The 18708-nt window shown below is 42.4% G+C and overlaps 1 protein-coding gene across 3 annotated transcripts in view; it reads left to right on the forward strand.

The window, feature by feature from the left end:
- Window positions 1-1177: 1177 nt before the first annotated feature.
- Cops4 (COP9 signalosome subunit 4) overlaps window positions 1178-18708 on the forward strand; it is a 29472-nt gene continuing 11941 nt past the window's right edge. For 2 of the 3 annotated variants that reach the window (XM_041642040.1, XM_041642042.1), the window contains exons 1-6: window positions 1178-1288; window positions 9960-10039; window positions 10723-10874; window positions 12163-12266; window positions 16111-16264; window positions 16837-16987. In XM_041642040.1, coding sequence (XP_041497974.1) covers window positions 1215-1288; window positions 9960-10039; window positions 10723-10874; window positions 12163-12266; window positions 16111-16264; window positions 16837-16987 — 715 coding nt within the window. In that variant the 5' untranslated portion in view covers window positions 1178-1214. The remainder of the gene's footprint in view (window positions 1289-9959; window positions 10040-10722; window positions 10875-12162; window positions 12267-16110; window positions 16265-16836; window positions 16988-18708) is intronic. The other variant, XM_041642041.1, reaches the window with a different exon arrangement.

The raw sequence follows: 18708 nt of genomic DNA on the forward strand, positions 1-18708 counted from the left end.
CCTTTGGATATATACCCAAAAGTGGTATTACTGGGTCTTGAGGAAGGTTGTTTCCCAATTTTCTGAGAAATCACCACACTGACATCCAAAGGGGTTGTACTAGCTTGCATTCCCACCAGCAACACAGAAGTGTTCCCTTTTCCCCACAACCTCTCCAGCATAAGTTGTCATCAGTGATTTTGATTTTGGCCATTCTTAGAGGTGTAAGATGGAATCTCAGAGTTGTTTTTATTTGCATTTTTCTGACGACTAAGGATGCTGAACATTTCCTTAAGTGTCTTTCAGCCATTTTAAATTCCTCTGTTGAGAGTTCTCTGTTTAGGTCGGTACTCCATTTTTTTTTTTATTGGATTATGTGTCCAATTTGAGTTCTTTGTATATTTTGGAGATCAGACCTCTGTCTGATGTGGGATTGGTAGAGATCTTTTCCCATTCTGTAGGCTGTCGTTTTGTCTTGTTGACCTTGTCCTTTGTTTTACAGAAGCTTTTCAGTTTCATGAGGTCCCATTTATTAATTGTTTCTCTCAGTGTCTGTGCTGCTGGGGTTCTATTTAGGAAGTGGTCTCCTGTGCCAATGCGTTCAAATGTACTTCCCACTTTCTCTTCTATAAGGTTCAGTGTGGCTGGCTTTATGTTGAGATCTTTGATCATTTGGACTTGAGAGGATCATTTTCTTGATCATGGTATAGTCTCTTCCAGGTAAATTCTCTCTCATTCTCTCTTTCCCTCCGTGTGTGTGTGTGTGTGTGTGTGTGTGTGTGTGTGTGTGTGTTGGAGGTGAGGGGTTGTGTTTTTTTTTTTTTTCAGTGTTGGACTATAGCGAACTGCAAATAAAAACTAAAAATAGCCCATTATTTGCTACAGGTAGTTTCAGAGAGGTCTTGAAGACGGGGCGAACAAATCCTTGCCTGGAACTGACGGAAAACGACAAGCCGGGCCCTTACTGAGGTTGCACCAGGTACACGCCTTCAAGTCCTACAGCCAATCCCAGGTCGGAGCGTGAGAGCCCGGTCTCTCGAGAGGCCTGGGCGGGAATTTCGTGTCACTCAACCTCGTGGGAGGAGCTAGTTCCGTCTCCCGAACCCGGCGCTCTGGCCCGGAAAGGCGCGACTCTATGGCCCCTCGGGTTCCCTCTGCCGCTCTCTGGAGGACCACACTCGTTTTCTTTTCGGCTGCGCAAGGTCCCGCCTGCCTGGGGCTGAGCTGGAAGAAAGATGGCGGCTGCCGTGCGGCAGGATTTGGCCCAGCTCATGAATTCGAGTGGCTCTCATAAAGATTTGGCGGGCAAGTGAGTATTTCCTAGGAATTCAGAGGCAGGAGGGAAGCCACAAACTGACCTGCCTCGGGGTGACGGAGGCTCTCCGGCGTGGGGCGAGGTGTTAGGCCCGAGGGCTCAGGGGGGCGGGCCTGCAGTCGGCCGTGGCGGTAAATGCTGGGAGCTGCAGACCGTGGAAGGGACAGGGTGCTGGGGTCCTGACCGCCAAGACCCGGCTGACTGCCAGCTTCTTACGTCCTTCATACCGTCCTCTATGGGCTCCTTCGGCTTCTGGAAGCGTGGCTGGAAAGATGACGGCTCCCTTGGCGGTGGCCTCCTTCCTTAGTGTGTGTCTGGCGAGCCCAACACACCGGGTTTACTTGGGTTTGCTGCCTCCTCCGCCCTCGCCTTGGTGGAGATAAATTTCTATCCTGGGCTTTGATGGCAGAGTTACTTTTTGCTTTTGTCTTGTTTTGATTTGATTTTAAGAGAAGACTTTCCAGGAGGATAGGGACCAAGGAGGTATGGCTGCTGTCACGCCGTCCAGAACTTCTCAAGTTCATAGCTTGTGTGGGTCCTTAGTGTTCTGGATGCTCTCAGCTGTCACCAGCTCTGTAGAACACAGACCGAATGTCCCCGGCCTAGGATGTCTAGAACAGTGATGTTTCCACATGCCGCTGAGGGATTTTGTGGAAACCGTAGAATGCTTAGGTCCACTCGAAGTCACCATTTGAGACGTGTCGCTTCCCCCAAGGAGTTGAACAGTTTTAGTCGTTCTTTTTTTTTTGTAGATTTCACAGCTTTTTGCTGAGCCTTTTGTTTGTTTGGTTTTTCTGTGTGGCCCTGGCTGTCCTGGAACTCGCTCTGTAGACCATGGTGGCTCCAAACTCAGAGATCCTCCTGCCTCTGCCTCCCGAGTCCTTCTCACGCCCGGCTCTTTCTGCTGAAAGTATGTCTCCGATTGGTCTTAATATTTACACGTTGCCTCTGCCTTCCGAGTGCTAGGATTAAAGGCATGTACCACCACTGCCCGGCCCTTTTCCGACTTCTAAAGGGCACCAGTCACGCATGTGGTGCCCAGACATATATGTAGGCAAAACTCATGCATGAAAGCACGTTGATCTAATTAATGGAATACTCTTGTTCAGGCCTGCACCTTGAAACGGTGTATATATGCGTGCTGCGTGGCGATTGTGCTGCCTTTTAAAATGCTGCTAAATTTAGTTATACCCTGGTCTTAACTACTTTATGCTTCATTTTTCTGCTTTTAAAAAATGGCAGTTTAATGGTGAGACTTAGTCTCATCTGATTTCATAATGAGTGAGTGTCTATGTCCTTATCACACTTAAATAGCTGAATTCAGTCTTGAAATATACAAAACGTCATAGAATTGCTATCGGTAAGCAGTTGGTCTTATTCCAGGAGTTGGAAATAGTGGGCTATGTCTTCCTTGTTTGTTTGTTTTTTCTGCATGTATTAATATTAGATTTAGATGAAAGTAAAACTAGCGTGTGTATTCTCTCATATTTCCTTTGCATTTTTACTATATTTCAGAAAATGTAAGGCTATTAGTTATCAGATAAGGTATAGTTCTTTGAACTGGAAAGAATTCTGGAACTTCGGCTTACTATTTTCCTCTAGCTCCGAATTGGAGATGAAAAGTAGTATGTCTCCGATGGGTTGTTTCTTTTGTCTGTTGCTGCTTAATAGATCCGTGGTTAGTGGTGTAAAAGTGCTTTCCCCCTCAGGATTCTGAGTGTTGCTTGCCTGGTTCAGTTACGCAGATTAACTCGGCTAACAGTTGGGTTAGGACTGGACTGGTGTAGATGTGTGGCTATTGGCCGGGTCTTCTCATTCCATAGCTTAGCATTGGCTTCCACTCAGTGTTGTAACTGGCTGAGAATGGAAGCTGCAGGGCTTCAGGCTGGTCTGAGAAGTCTCCCATCAACTGTGTGATCCTGATGAAAGCAAGTAACAAAACCAGCCCAGATTCAAGGGAAGGAAGTGGAATGCACCACCAACTCGTTAGCAGCAAGGTGATCCGTAAGGGAATGGACAAGGGTGCTGGGAATCCTGGAAGCTGTTACTGTGGCAGTTTACTACATGAGTTTATTGTTCAGAGGAAATGAAATAATTGACTTGATAAGTGATAACTCACACACTACTAGTTAGCCCCTCCCTCAGTATTGCTTTCCTTCTTGTCTTACGATTTAGTTTATTTTTATTTATGAGTATGTTAGAGTGAATGCCATCTGAGTGCAGGTGCCCATGGGTGCCGAAGAGGGAGTCATCCCCTGGACTTGGAGTCACAGGTGGTCATGAGCCACCTGACGTGGGTGCTGGGAATTGAATTCGGGTCCACTGGAGGAACAGTAAACAGTTGAGCCGTCTCTCCAGCCCTCAGTGCTGCTTTCTGAGAATATTCTTGGCCTTGCCCCTGGGTATTTACCCAGTACTATCTGGGTAAGAATGTTAGGATGTTTGCCCTCATAACAAAACAGCTCTGCCAGGCACAGAACTTAGGAAACACATGTCGTCTGTTCATTTCAGGATTTTATATTGGGAACTGAGAAACAAAAGCTTCTACATTAAGGAAGTATGAAATACAAGATTTCTAATACTGATACCCTCTGTTCTCATACAGTATGTTGTTTAAGAAATGTTGATTACATCAGTAAATAGCCAGAAGGGGACATAACTTCTATGTGAACCCAGGTGTGTCTCAAAAGCTCACTTTTAACCAATCAGACTATATTGCTTTTCTTGTTAATTAGCAATGCTTTCTGACAATTGAATTAGCAGTTATTCAAATTTAGTATAAGAAACTGGCCGTCTAAAAAGCATTTTTTTTGTTGTTACAGATATAGGCTGCTTTTTCTTTTCATATAAATACATTTTTATTACCTCTTACAAAGCTTTAGAAGAGGGGACTGGAACAATGGCTCACCTGTTAAGTGCACTTACTGTTCTTGCAGAGGACCTGGGTTCAGTTCCCAGTATCCACATGTTGTCTCACAACCCTTTATAACTCCAGTTCCAGGGGATCCTTTTCCGACTTTTTTTTGTTTGTTTGTTTGTTTGAGACAGGGTTTCTCTGTAGCTTTGGAGCTGTCCTGGAACTAGCGAACTAGCTCTTGTAGACCAGGCTGGCCTCGAACTCGCAGAGATCCACCTGCCTCTGCCTTCCGAGTGCTGGGATTAAAGGCATGTACCACCATCGCCCGGCCCTTTTCCAACTTCTAAAGGGCACCAGTCACGCATGTGGTGCCCAGACATATATGTAGGCAAAAACATGCATGAAAGTAAATTAATTGCTTTGCAAGAAAAACTTTAGAAGCCACAGGTAGTGGTGCACTCCTTTGGTTCCAGTGCCTGGGGGCTGGAAGCAAGCTGATCTCTGCGAGTTCTAGGACAGTCAGGGCTATATCAAGAGACCCTATCTCAAAACATCCAAAAGTCAAAAATAGAGGAGAGAGAAGGACTGGAGAGGGAGTGTATGAAGGTAAGTGTTGTGATAACCTGTCTTAACTCAGTTGGCTAACCTACTTGGCCTTCAACATTTGATTTAGATGTGACTTCCAAGACTCTTGCTTACATACTCACGCCCATGCCCACGCCAGACCTGGTTTAGTTGGTCTGCTAGTGCCCAGCAATAGCTTACTTTTATTTGGGCATAGATTAGATTGTTTATCTGTTCATTTGTTCTGTGCCCTAACAAGAATATAGTTTTTTTAAAAGTGTTATTATTATTATTATTTTTTTGAGGTCAAATATCAGGACATGGGTTATAGATCTTGATTGAGTCAAACGTATGAAAATATGACCTTTACAACTTACCTACTAGAGTGCCGGAGGTATCCAGAGGAGGCTGGGAGCTATTTGCAAATTAAACATTTTTGTTTGTTTGTTTTAAGATTTTATTTATTATGTATACAATACAGTGTTCTGCCTCCATGTATGACTGCTTGCCAGAAGAGGGCACCAGACCTCATTACAGATGGTTGTGAGCCACCATGTGGTTGCTGGAATTGAACTCAGGACCTCTGGAAGAGCAGTCAGTGTCCTTAACCTCTGAGCCATCTCTCCAGTCTTGTTTGTTCGTTCTTTTGAGACAGGGTTTCTTTTAGCTCAGGCTGACCTCGAACTCCTTCCTGATTCTTTTGCCTCAGGCTCCCCAAAGCTGGGTTTACAAATGTGCCCTGCCAGGACCAGCTAACATTTATAAGAAGTTGTTAGTAACAGAAGACCTCTTAGTTGCCTTTGCTTACTGAGAAGACTTTCAGAAGAGAAAAATAAGATTGCACGGTAGACTCTGTATCAGAGTGGAAAGACAGAGCATATGCACGAGTGTCTGCAGGGGCAGAGGGACAGTAACCTCAAAGGCCTCTTCTAACTCAAGGTTTCTGCTTCTCCGCTACTCGTCCAGGACAGTTTTACTGATTCCCATGTCCAGAATAAATGTTGTTTGTGTGCAAACACTACGTAGCAAATAGATAATGTTATTAGCATTATATATGGAGGAAAAATCCCAGAAAATATACTTTTTATTTTTTTCAAAGTAAAAAGCTTAGTTTAGAAAAAATGGGAGAGAACTTCTGAGAATGGGAGGGACTCCAAGGGGAGGAATACTCATACAAAAAGGAACTCTGAAGTCACATGTTGTCAGACCAGTATTTAGCCCATGTTTATGAACTCCTAACTCAAATATAGTCAGTCACCTAGTGACTTAAAACAGTCATTTGCATGTCTCTACAGTGAGCTGCAGGCCAGGTGTGTAGGCAGAGACTACTTGTTTGTTTCTGGGCTGCCCAGACCCAAATAATCACACAGAAACTATATTAATTACAGCACTGTTTGACCTATTAGCTCAGGCTTCTTATTAACTAGCTCTTACATCTTAAGCCATTTCTACTCATTTGTGTATCGCCATGAGACTGTGGCTTACTGGGTAAGATTCTGTTCTGGCCTCTTTCTCCTTCAGCAGCTATATGGCTTCTCTTTGACTCCACCTACTCTTTCTCTATATCTCTGTTCAGATTTCCTGCCTAGCTTTACTCTGCTAAGCCATTGGCTGAAACAGCTTTATTCATTAATCAATAAAAGCAGCACATACACAGAAGGATATCCCACGTCTCAGGTGCACTGCATATACAGTGAGATGCGGGCCAGGTCTACAGTGAGTGGCAGGCTGGGTGCACCGCGTCTACAGTGAGCTGCAGGCCAGGTCTACAGTGAGCTGCGGGCTTGGTTCACTGCATCTACAGTGAGCCGCGGGCCGGGTGACTGCTCTGCTTTTGTGCGTTGGTTGGCTATTGTGTGACAACAGGGTTCCTGTGCATGGTGAAGATGCAGTACCCATGGAGGCCTTGAACTCACAATTCTACCGCTGCTCCTGCCTCCAAGTGCTGGGGTTATAGGCATGCCATCACACCTAGTTTAAGCAGGACATTTCTAATGTAATTCAGTCAGTTTAAAACTTTTATTTGTAGGCATGGAGAGATGGCTCAGGGGATAAGAGCACTGGATGTTCTTCCAGAGCACCCAGCGCCCACATGGCAGTTTACAGTTACCTGTAACTCCAGTTCCAGGGGTTCTAACACCTTTGTTCAGTGCAATTAAGTACATTAAAAATAAACTTCTATTTGCTTTTGGATGCTTTTCCTATTGCTAGTAATTGGCCAGAGAGATGGCTCAGTAGTTAAGAACACTGATTGCTCTTTCTGAAGACCCAGGTTCATTTCCCAGTACCTGTCTACTGGGTGACTAGCAACCATCTGTAACTCCGGTTCCAGGTCTGATTCCCTCTTCTGGCTTCTGCGGGTACTGCATGCTTGCTGTGCACAAACATCTATATAGGCAAAACACCCATACACAAAGTAAAAGTAAATAAATCTTAATTTTGTTTGTTGGTTGGTTTTTTGGAGACAGGATTTCTCAGTGTAGCCCTGGTTGTCCTGGAACTTGACTTTTTAGACCAAGCTGGCCTTGACCTCATGTAGATCTGCCTGGCTTTGCCCCCCAAGTACTAGAACTAAAGGCGTGAGCTACCACACCTGGCATCAAAAAAAAAAAAATTTAACTTTAGGTTAGGCTTCAAATTTATCTTTAAGTATTCATCTATGAATATTAGCTGGTATAAAATACTCTAGAAGAATGTAAATGTAAGACAGACTTAGCTATAACCTTGATTTAATAAAATATAATTAAATTTGAAAATAAATCAATCAAAAACTAAGTGATAAATCATTAAGCATTACCTATCTGAAAATGTGTCCAGATCAATAAATATTTAAATGTAGGCATAGAAAAATTTTAAATTGTATGTGTGTGTGAGTGTGTGAACCTAGAATGAAATACTTCATTGTTTCTAACACCAGTCCAGTCCCTTCCGGAGTCGGGTTTGGTAATCTGTAAAGTAGCACTTGTCTCTAAAGGCTTACTGTTGTCCATCCTTCGTACACTGCTAACACATCTGCTTCCAGTGTTGTAACTTTGCAACATTGCATGACCAGGGCTGGGGATTTTAGATGAGTTGGGAACAAAACTGGATGGTAGCTTTGAAAATGGTCCCCACAAAATATGTCACCAGTCTGAATGAGATCGTGTCCTTTTTTTTTTTAATTTATTTATTTATTAAGGATTTCTGCCTCCTCCCTGCAACCGCTTCCCATTTCCCTCCCCCTCCCCCATCAATATGTCACCAGTCTGAATGAGATCGTGTCCTTTTTTTTTAAATTTATTTATTTATTAAGGATTTCTGCCTCCTCCCTGCAACCGCTTCCCATTTCCCTCCCCCTCCCCCATCAAGTCCCCCCTCCCTCATCTACTTAAAGAGCAATCAGGGTTCCCTGACCTGTGGGAAGCCCAAGGACCGCCCACCTCTGAATATTGAGAACTCAAGAACAATCGCAGTGGGTTTTTGATCCTACTGCACGTACTGGCTTTGGGGGAGCCTAGGCAGTTTAGATGCTCACCTTACGCGACCTGGATCATGTCCTTTTTATGCAAGTTTTTCTTCTAAGATTTATTCTGAACCACCTCTGTACTTAAAATGTTCCTAGGTTTGTAAATACATTTGACTAGCCAGGTATGTCTACAGTTCAAACGCGGGGAAAACTGAGAAAGGAGGATTTCTCTGAGGTTAGCCAGCGCAATACTGAGTCCCTGGCCAACTTGGACTATAAAAGGAGATCCTAGCTCAGAAAACAAAAATAAAATGTTTTTAACTAATACTTTTTAAAAGTAATGTGTAAGATGCCAGGCAGTTTGGCACATGCCTTTAATCCCAGCACTCGGGGCAGAGGCAGGTGGATCTGTGAGTTTGAGGCCAGCCTGATCTACAAAGAGATTTCCAGTACAGCCAGGGCTATACGGAGGAAACCCTGTTTCAAAAAAAAAAAAAAAAGATACTTGAAAGAAAATTGGTACTTAATTTTGGCAGTGAGCCTAGCCTTTAATAGCTGAACTATCTCTCCAGCCCCCAAAATTAGCATTTTAGTTCTAATTCCAGTTAGAACTTTTCAAGAAAAATGTACGTTAGATTCAGTTGTATGGAGTTAGTAACATAGAGTTATATGAGTTTACTTCTCTTCTGATGAGTTTGAAAATTAAAAAAAAAAGTTTGGTACCCAGTATTAAAAACTATAAGTAGCACCGAGAACTATGGGTTTAGTGTTTAAAAATTGTTAGGATTTTGGTCGGGTTGTAGTGCCTCCAACACTTGGGAGGCAGAGCCAGGCAGAAGAGTGAGTTTCAGGACAGCCAGGGCTAAAAGAACTAACTCTGTCTTGAACCCCCCTCCTAACTGTTATGATCACATTTGTTTATTACCTTATGTGTACGTGTGGTCTGAGAACAAATTCTGGCAGTCAGTTCTCTCCTTCCAGTGTGGGTCTCAGGGGTGGAACTCAGGTGTCATGTAGAGGTGGTAGACAGCACCTTTATCCATTGAGCTGTTTCACCAGTTCCAAGGCTTAGTGTTTCTCGTGATGGGCTGGAAGCTAAAACATAGAGGTGTTTTTTTCAGTGTGCTGTAAAGAAAACTGCCAACTAGAGATTAATGGAAGAAAGTAGGGCAAATTGAGAAGACTGAGTAAATGTCATAAGTAGTGGTAGAAATGAATAAATAGGCCAGGCAATGTTGGCACACCCAGAATCCTAGCATTTGGGAGGTAGAAACAGGAGGATCAAGGGTTCCTAGTTATCTGGGCTACATAGAGAATTCAAGGATGGCTTGGACCCACATTACAGTGAAACTCTGACTCAAAAAAATCAGAAACAGACAATAAGAGGGATAAATAAACTTAAGAATTTAATTACTTGACAATATATGTCTGTTTCATTTTTGTTGCTGCTATAAAGTACCCGGAAACAACTTCAGAGAAAGGGTTTATCTCAGCTCCCAGTTCCTGGTGACATGTCCAAGGCAGCAGGAGCTTGAAGCTGCTGCACATTACAGCCTAGAGTGAGAGAGATTAAGTGTTTGGAGATTGTGCTCAGCCTGCTTTCCCAGTTCCTGTAGTTCAGGATTCCATACTTAGGGAATAGTGCCGCCAACAGTGAGCAGGTCTTCACCCTTTAATTAATATAGTCCATCTCCAGCAGGAGTGTCCATAGGCCCATCCTAGACTCATCGAGACTCTTCCTTAGTAATGCTAGATCATTAGAACTAAACATTCATTATTTGTATTTGATACCGTTTTAGATATCGTCAGATTCTGGAAAAAGCCATTCAGTTATCTGGGACAGAACAACTAGAAGCTTTGAAAGCGTTTGTGGAAGCGAGTGAGTAGAATGGACTGTCCTGCCCGCCCTGTATTGTGAGTGGGTCTCCAGAGCTTTGTCAGCCTGCTCTAACAACCAGTAGTAAATGAGCTTTGAGGTGTCTTATTCCAGACTTCAACCACTTACAGATGGGTGATTTTTCAAATGAATTGTCTTCAAAATTGAAACCCCAGTTAAGGTTTTGTACAGGGTTCTGTGCTTTCCCTTTGTACAGAATAAAGAGGAGAAGGAAAAGTGTAAAGTTTTCAAGAAATAAATTTTCCTCAGTCTTTTCCGTTTCTTAGAAAAGTTACTGTGTTTTTTTCTGCCTTCTTGTAGTAGATATATAATCAGTAAAATCCAGCATAAAGAAGCTAATTATGTAGCATGAGATGAGGAATCTCTGAGTAATATATTGAAAACTGCCCTTTGTGGAGTTTTGGTTTTAGTTTTGGTTTTTCGAGACAGGATTTCTCTGTAGCTTTGGAGCCTGTCCTGGCACTAGCTCTTGTAGACCAGTCTGGCTTTGAACTCACAGAGAACCCTGTCTCTGCCTTCCAAGTGCCAGGATTAAGGGCATGGACCACCACCACCACCTGGTTCCTCATGGAGTTTTTAAATGGTAATTTTAAGTAAAATTTAATTGCTTAATGGAAACTTATGATTATTTATGTTTCATATTTCTCATCTTATTTTTTAACAAGTGGTGAATGAGAATGTCAGTCTTGTGATCTCACGGCAACTGCTGACAGATTTCTGCACACACCTCCCTAACCTGCCAGATAGCACAGCAAAGGAGATCTATCATTTCACCTTGGAGAAGATCCAGCCTCGAGTCATTTCCTTTGAGGAACAGGTAAAAGTCTAGACTTGTAGATTTTGTTGTTTTGTTTTAAAGTTCCTAATTTCCAGTAATTTTTTTCGAAAAAAAATTTATACAATATATAAGGATTATGTTTTCTTTTTGTCCAATTGCTCCCAGATGTGCCCCACTTCCCTACCCACCCAACTTTTTGTTCTTTTTGTCTTAAAACAAAACAAAATGTAAAAGCCTCCAAGAAACTGAAACAAGAAACAAACAAAAATCTATAAAGCCACAGAAACAAAAATCAAAACAAACAAGCAAAATATCAATAAGACAAAAAATGCCAGGTGCTGGAGAGATGGCTCAGCAGTTAAGAGCTAACTGTTCTTCCAAAGGGCTTTGGGGTCAATTCTCAGCATCCACATGGCAGCTCACAACTGTCTGTAATTCCAGGATCCAATACCCTTACCTAGACCCACATGCAGGCAAAACACCAAATGCACATAAGATAAAGATAAACTAAATGCTCCAAGAAAAAGCAAAATTGAAACAGAAAGTCCACAGACATACCACTGAGTGGGGTATGGGGCCTGATAGACCCTGAGTTTTCCCTTTGCCGCAGGGCATTAGTGTAGGACCACGTGTCTGCTCCACCTCTTGGTGCTGGAGTCCTGTCTGGTTTGAACCTGTGCAGGCTGTGCCATTGCCTCGGTCTCTGTGACTTCATATGTGCACCAGACGTGTTGAGTTAGAACAGCAGATTTTGATCTCAATAATTTTTATGATTTGATGTTATTAACTCCTTAAAGGAGATAATTCCTCAGTTTCATATTTTATATAAAACAGCATTTACAATGTAAAATCAAATAAGGTTTTTGTTTCTCTGTTATGATGTGGTGTGTGGGTGTGTAAATATGCCGCTGGGCACAGCTGGGGTCAGAGGACAGCTCTGTAGAGTTAGTTCTGATCTTCGGCCTGCATGTGCATTCTGAGGAGCGAACTCAGATTACAGGCTTTTATTGCATTGTTCCTTAGTAAGATTATTTATAAGTTTATTGCATTGTTCCTTAGTAAGATTACTTATAAGTTAAGATTAAAAACATAGGGAAACTCCAATATCATGTATTCAGAAACACAAAAGCAAAATTTAATACTGGAAACAAAATGTTGCCAAAAATACACATTATAGAAATGTGTCATTTCAGTTCAGTGTTTTGATATTCTATGAATGGAAGCCTTATAAAAAAAAGTGATGATTTACATAAACCCGTGATTTTCTTACCAGCTTAACCCATTGGTGAGAGCACTGTTAGAGTAACATCTGTCTCTGTCATTCTAGGTTGCTTCCATAAGACAGCATCTTGCGTCTATTTATGAGAAAGAAGAAGATTGGAGAAATGCAGCCCAAGTGTTGGTGGGGATTCCTCTGGAGACAGGACAAAAGTATAGTAAATAGTGGATTTGGATAGACATGTATAAGCGCTCACTAACACTCTTTCCTACTCCTGCTGTAGGAGATACAATATGTATAGCATGGTAGATGATAGTAAGTGCTTCTCAGAGAGTGACTGCGAGCTGTCTGAGGGCAGAGGATGACAAGTTACCTTGTGTCGTTGACACAAAGGCCTTAAGATATCAGCATACTTGTAGTGTTTTCTTTAGAATAAGAATGCCAGCGTGGGTAGAGTGAACATGGAGAAAGACAAGAGAATGAAGTCAGTACTAGGGATCAGATCCGAGGGGTTCTTGAAGCCCTTGTAAGGACTTTGAAAGAAAAATGATAGGGACAGGTATGGTGGCTCACACCTTTAACCCTAGCACTCAAGAGGCATAGGCAGGCAGATCTCTGTGAGTTTGAGGCCACCCTGGTCTACTCAGTGAGTTACAGACTAGCCAGGGCTTCATTGTAAGACCCTCCCTCCAAAAAATAAATAAATAAATAAAAAAAGAAGAGAGTGAGCCATTGGATGATTTTGAGCCAAAAAGTGACATAATCTGACATGTGACCCACTGACTGCTGGGTGGAGAATAAACTGTTGGCAGCGGTAGTAGAAGTAGCACTGTTAATTAGGAAGCTTATGCATGCCCACAGCTGAGGAGGAGGCCCTAAGAAATGCTGTAGTCTGGAGATTTCCTGTGACTTCGCTTAATTTCCCATGTGGCGTATACAAAACAGTCAAGTCCTGATTTTGTTTTGACCTGAGCAGTTGGAAATATGGAGTTGCCATGCGCTCTAGAGAGTATATTTTAAGGAGATTTCAAGTGTACATTTTGCATTGTGATAATCAGGTTAAGACATCTAGTAGTGAGTAGAATATTTTAGTCTGGAGGTAGTAGAGTACGCTTGGATACAAGTAGATGTTTGGGAGCCAGTGCCTACTGGTCTGGTTTGATGCCTTTCCAAGGGAGGGAGAGGACCGTGAGTACTGAGGCCTGGAGCACTCCCATCTCAAGAGGCAGTTGGCTGGAGGGCATTGCAGCAAGTGGGAAGGATTGTCCATTGAGGGTGTGCTCCTCCCTAGAAGCCGTATGAGGGAAAGAGCAGGATTCAGACACATGCTGCTGCTGAGTGGACGGACCAGTGGCTGGTGGTCAGCACTCTGCAGGTGTGGGTGACACCAGGCATTGTGAAACCTATGAGAGCCGGAGCCTGGCTGGAAAAGGGAATGTAGACAACTCTTTGGTAGGCTTTTCAACCCGACAATAATTCCTGTAGGAGACCACAGTGAAAGTTAGAGGTTTTTTTGTTTTGTTTTTTTTTTTTTTTTGGTTTTTCGAGACAGGGTTTCTCTGTAGCTTTGGAGCCTGTCCTGGAACTCCCTTTGTATGTTATGAGCCATTGGAAAGCAAAGATTTGATATTAACTTTGGTGGCACACGCCTTTAATCCCAGCACTCCAGACGTAGAGGCAAGCAGGTCTCTCTGAGTTCCAGGACAGCCAGGGAGGGATACACAGAGAGACCTTGTCTCAAAAAACAAAGACATTGAGGATTTGGCAAAAGATTCTCACAGTAGTGTTCAAAAGAAAGGAATCTAGTAGGAGGGGGCATTTTGTCTAGGAGCTGTCCTGGGCAAGGTTAGCAACATCTGGCTCTTTCTCGGGGCATCAACACTGCCGTGCCTCTTTGTAACAATCAGAAATGCCAGCTGTCCCCTGGTGGGCAGACGTGTTCCAGGGATGTGAGGAACATATAACACACAGGCTGTGTGTTCTGGGGATAGGGTGGAGTTCGTGCAAGTACTCTGATTGCTTCTCTCAGAAAGCTGAATGTAATAGTGGGAGCTGTGAGAGAGAGGACGGGAATATAGCTGGATAAATGGAGGAGGGGGGGGAGAGGATGGGAATATAGCTGGATAAATGGAGGAGAGAGGGAGGGGGGGAGAGGATGGGAATATAACTGGATAAATGTAGGAGAGAGAGAGAGAGAGAGAGAGAGAGAGAGAGACGGAGGGAGGGAGGGAGGACGGGAATATAACTGGATAAATGGAGGAGGGAGGGAGGGGGGGACCGGAATATAGCTGGATAAATGGAGCTGTGAGAGAGAGGACGGGAATATAACTGGATAAATGGAGGAGGGAGGGAGGGGGGGACCGGAATATAGCTGGATAAATGGAGCTGTGAGAGAGAGGACGGGAATATAACTGGATAAATGGAGGAGAGAGAGAGAGAGGGAGAGGACGGGAATATAACTGGATAAATGGAGGAGAGAGAGAGGGGGGGGGGAGGGAGGGAGGACGGGAATATAGCTGGATAAATGGAGCTGTGAGAGAGAGGATGGGAATATAGCTGGATAAATGGAGGAGAGAGAGAGAGAGGGAGAGGACGGGAATATAACTGGATAAATGGAGGAGAGAGAGAGAGAGAGGGGGGACGGGAATATAACTGGATAAATGGAGCTGTGAGGAGAGAGAGAGAGACGGGAATATAACTGGATAAATGGAGCTGTGAGGAGAGGGGGGGGAGAGGGGGAGAGGATGGGAATAGAACTGGATAAATGGAGCTGTGTGAGAGAGAGGCCGGGGGGGGGGGGGGGGTGACGACAGGAATATAACTGGATAAATGGGAGCTTCTTTCTTTAAAGAGTTACTCAGTCTGACTTCTAAAGTAATGAATAGACCACCTGATAGAAAATTGAAAAATTCAAGAAGCTTAACGTGTTATACCAAGCAATTCATATAAATTTGAGTTGTGAGTGGGAAAACAAACTATTGATAATAAATAAGCTAAACAAGCAATTTTAATTCATAGTCATCCTTCCCATGAGCTATTCCTCCCCCATAACAAACCAAGTAAAGAATTAATTTCAGAGGGGAGCCAAGTCAATTCTAAGTTTTTTTTTCCTTGTCACAAGGTATTACTGCTTCTTTGGCTGCAAATAGAAAAGGTTACTTTTCTATGAGAATTAATCTTTAATTATGAGTTTTGAATTATGTGAGGTTTCCAGTTCTTCATTCCTGGAATAGAATATAAACAATGAGGAAGAAAGAAACTGAAAGTCTTTTCTTCGCACTATTCTAAGTGAGATTACATGTTGTTGTATGTATGAAAGTGTATTTCATATTTTAATGATGTTTAATATACTATTGAATTCCACAGTTTGAATTTTTGACATAGGGTCTTGCTATATAGCTTTGCCTTGGTATGTAGACCAGGCTGGCCTTGAACTCACAGAATTCTCCCTGCCTCTGCTTCCCGAGTGCTGGGGTGGAAGGTGTGCGTCACCATGCCCAGCCATAGCTCACTTTTTAACTTAAAAAAAAAAAATAGATGGTGTCTGTAAGCCCCTCTTAATGATTATCATTACATTTTCTACCTTTTTACACACCACACTTCATTCCTATAAATACTATACAGGGATTTCCATTTTTTCCTAACGTAAGTAATTATGAGTAACTTTACAAATTAGTTTCCTTATAATAAATACATAGGCACATCCCTTATTGTCTTTTTAGGCTTTGGTATCTGGAAGTAAAGTGTAGTGGATTAAGGGCATATAAATTTAAAGAGTTCAAAGGATAATTGCTAGATTGTTCTCTAGGCAGGCTGTGCCTGGATATAGTTCCGCTAGTGGTATCTGATAAGCTGAAACTCGGCACTTGCGTCTTTGTGATCTTCGTGTTATGAGATACCTGAGGATCAGAAGCAGCTGTAATATGACCAGTGAGAATAAAATTTTAAAAGATCAGGGAATCTTAGCTTTTTTCTATAACAAAATATACTAAGAATTTTATTATTGTTAAAGTTTTCTTGACAAAATACTCAGTCTGTTTGTTTTATTTATCCTAGACAGTACAATGTAGACTACAAGCTGGAGACTTACCTGAAGATTGCTAGACTGTACCTGGAGGATGATGATCCTGTTCAGGCTGAGGCTTACATAAATCGAGCATCTCTGCTTCAGAACGAATCCACGAATGAACAGTTACAAATACATTATAAGGTAACAAATGAGTAGTTTGGAATTAATTTTATATCGATGAATTACATACCAAGATGTTTCATAACATCTGTTGATGTTTATATATTTTGGAACTTCTCTTTGCTTCTTTTCTCTGTGTGTACTGGCTGGTTTTGTGTCAACTTGAGTCATCAGAGAGGAAGGAGCCTCAGCTAAGGAAATGCCTCCATAAGATCCAGCTGTAGAGCATTTTCTCAATTAGTGATCAATGGGGAAGGATCCATCCCGTTGTGGGTGGTGCCATCCCTAGGCTGGTGGACCTGGGTTCTATTAGAAAGCAGGCTGAGCAGGCCACGGGGAAGCATGTCAGTAAGCAGCACCCTGCAGCACCCTCCATGGCCTCTGCTTCAGCTCCTGCCTCCAGGTCCCTGCCCTGTTTAGTTCCTGTTCTGACTTCCTACAGTGATGAATGTTGATGTGGAAGTGGAAGCCAAGTAAACCCTTTCCTCCCCAGCTTGTTTTTTGGTCATGGTGTTTTGTCACAGCAGTAGAAAGCCTGACTATGATATTTTGTCTTTCCAGTTTACCCTAATTGGAGTGTTTCCCCTGTGCAGGTATGTTATGCACGTGTCCTTGATTATAGAAGAAAATTTATTGAAGCTGCCCAAAGGTACAATGAACTCTCTTATAAGACAATAGTCCATGAGAGTGAAAGACTAGAGGCCTTGAAGCATGCTTTGCACTGCACCATCTTAGCATCAGCAGGTAAGCTGTGATTGGTGCTTGTGTGACATTGTTTGTACTCTGCAGTAATGTTATGAGGTAACTGTTGGAATAGTTAACAAGGGACTGTCTTCTGGGGGGTGTCTTTGTACAATTAAGGTGAGTTTAAACACGTAAACAAAAATAGAAATAAAATTATTTATCTTAAAAAAATCTAAAGTGAATGTGATCAGCCTGTTAACTACATGCTAAGAATAGTTAAGAGGTAACAGAGTTTATTTCTAAAATTTCACCGAAGAAAAAAAAAGATTCCTGAATTAAATGAGAACTACAGAGGAGGAAACAAAGATTAAAGTCTAGAGATTGGCTAAGGTGACTCCTCCATTAGATAGAGGTGCTTGTTGCCTGATGACGACATGATGGAGAGTCAATGGTTAGTTATAGTTATAGTTTTCCTTAATTATGATAAAAGATAAAATATTGTAACTAATTCTTGCTTGATAACTGTTTTGTTATATGTAATCTTACTATGTTAAAGTGAAAGCCTTTCTTTTTTGTTTAAACAGAAAAAGGGGAAATGATGGAGAGTCTTCTGTTTTGTCTTAATTTCATTGGTTAAATAAAGAAATTGCCTTGGCCCTTCAATAGGACAGAAAATTAGGTAGGCGGAGTAAACAGAACAGAATGCTGGGAGAAAGAAGCCGATTCAGGCAGTCGCCATGATTCTCCCATTCCAGACAGACGCAGGTTAAGAATCTCCCTGGTAAGCCACCAGCTCATAGTGCTACACAGATTATTAGAAATGGGTTAATCAAGATGTGAAAATTAGCCAATAAGAGGCGAGAGCTAATGGGCCAAGCAGTGTTTAAAAGAATACAGTTTCCGTGTAATTATTTCAGGACATAAGCTAGCCAGACTGCCGGGAGCTGGGGCGGCAGGAACGCAGCCTGCCGCTCCTTACTACAATCACATGGTGGAAGGAGAGGACACTGTCCTCTGCTCTCCACTGGTGTACCATGGCGTGTGTCTTCTCTGTGTCCACAAAATAAGTAAGTGTGATGCAGTCTTTAAAAAGATCTAAAGTGTTCTACTGTTCTTTTTTTCAACCTCTGAGCTTCAGGTTTAGACCTAGCAATCATTCCTTTCCTCAGTACATACAAGACTTTTACTAAATTGTAGTATGTAAATTTAGTACAGCTTTTAAATAGAAAAGACCGTTGTGAATGCTAATTCTTTTTTTTTTTTTTTTTTGATTTTTCGAGACAGGGTTTCTCTGTGGCTTTGGAGCCTGTCCTGGAACTAGCTCTGTAGACCAGGCTGGCCTCAAACTCACAGAGATCCGCCTGCCTCTGCCTCCCGAGTGCTGGGATTAAAGGCGTACGCCACCATCGCCCGGTTTGTGAATGCTAATTCTAAGCCATGGCTTTTCTAATCATTCTGAAATCTTCCAAGGACTGTAATAAGTTGAGAGCCTGTGACATATTTAGAACTACCATTTAATATTCTCTTTGGTTTTGACACAGGGTCTCTTTATTTAGTTCTGGTTATCCTAGAACTCCCTATAAAGACCAGGCTAGCCTTGAACTCACTGACATCCAGAGTAATAGGATTAAGGGTTATGCTACCACTTACTTTTTCTTGCAACTAAGTATCGGTGATTATTACGTTATTATATAGATTTACCATGATTTTCTATTGTTTTACTTTATCATTCAGACATATCCAAGCCGTAGCCCATAGGCTGTATGCAGCCAAGGATAGCT

This window comes from Microtus oregoni, unplaced genomic scaffold (assembly GCF_018167655.1).
Source record: "Microtus oregoni isolate MIOR12 unplaced genomic scaffold, Mior012 000072F_ref0000427, whole genome shotgun sequence".
Taxonomy (NCBI): domain Eukaryota; kingdom Metazoa; phylum Chordata; class Mammalia; order Rodentia; family Cricetidae; genus Microtus; species Microtus oregoni.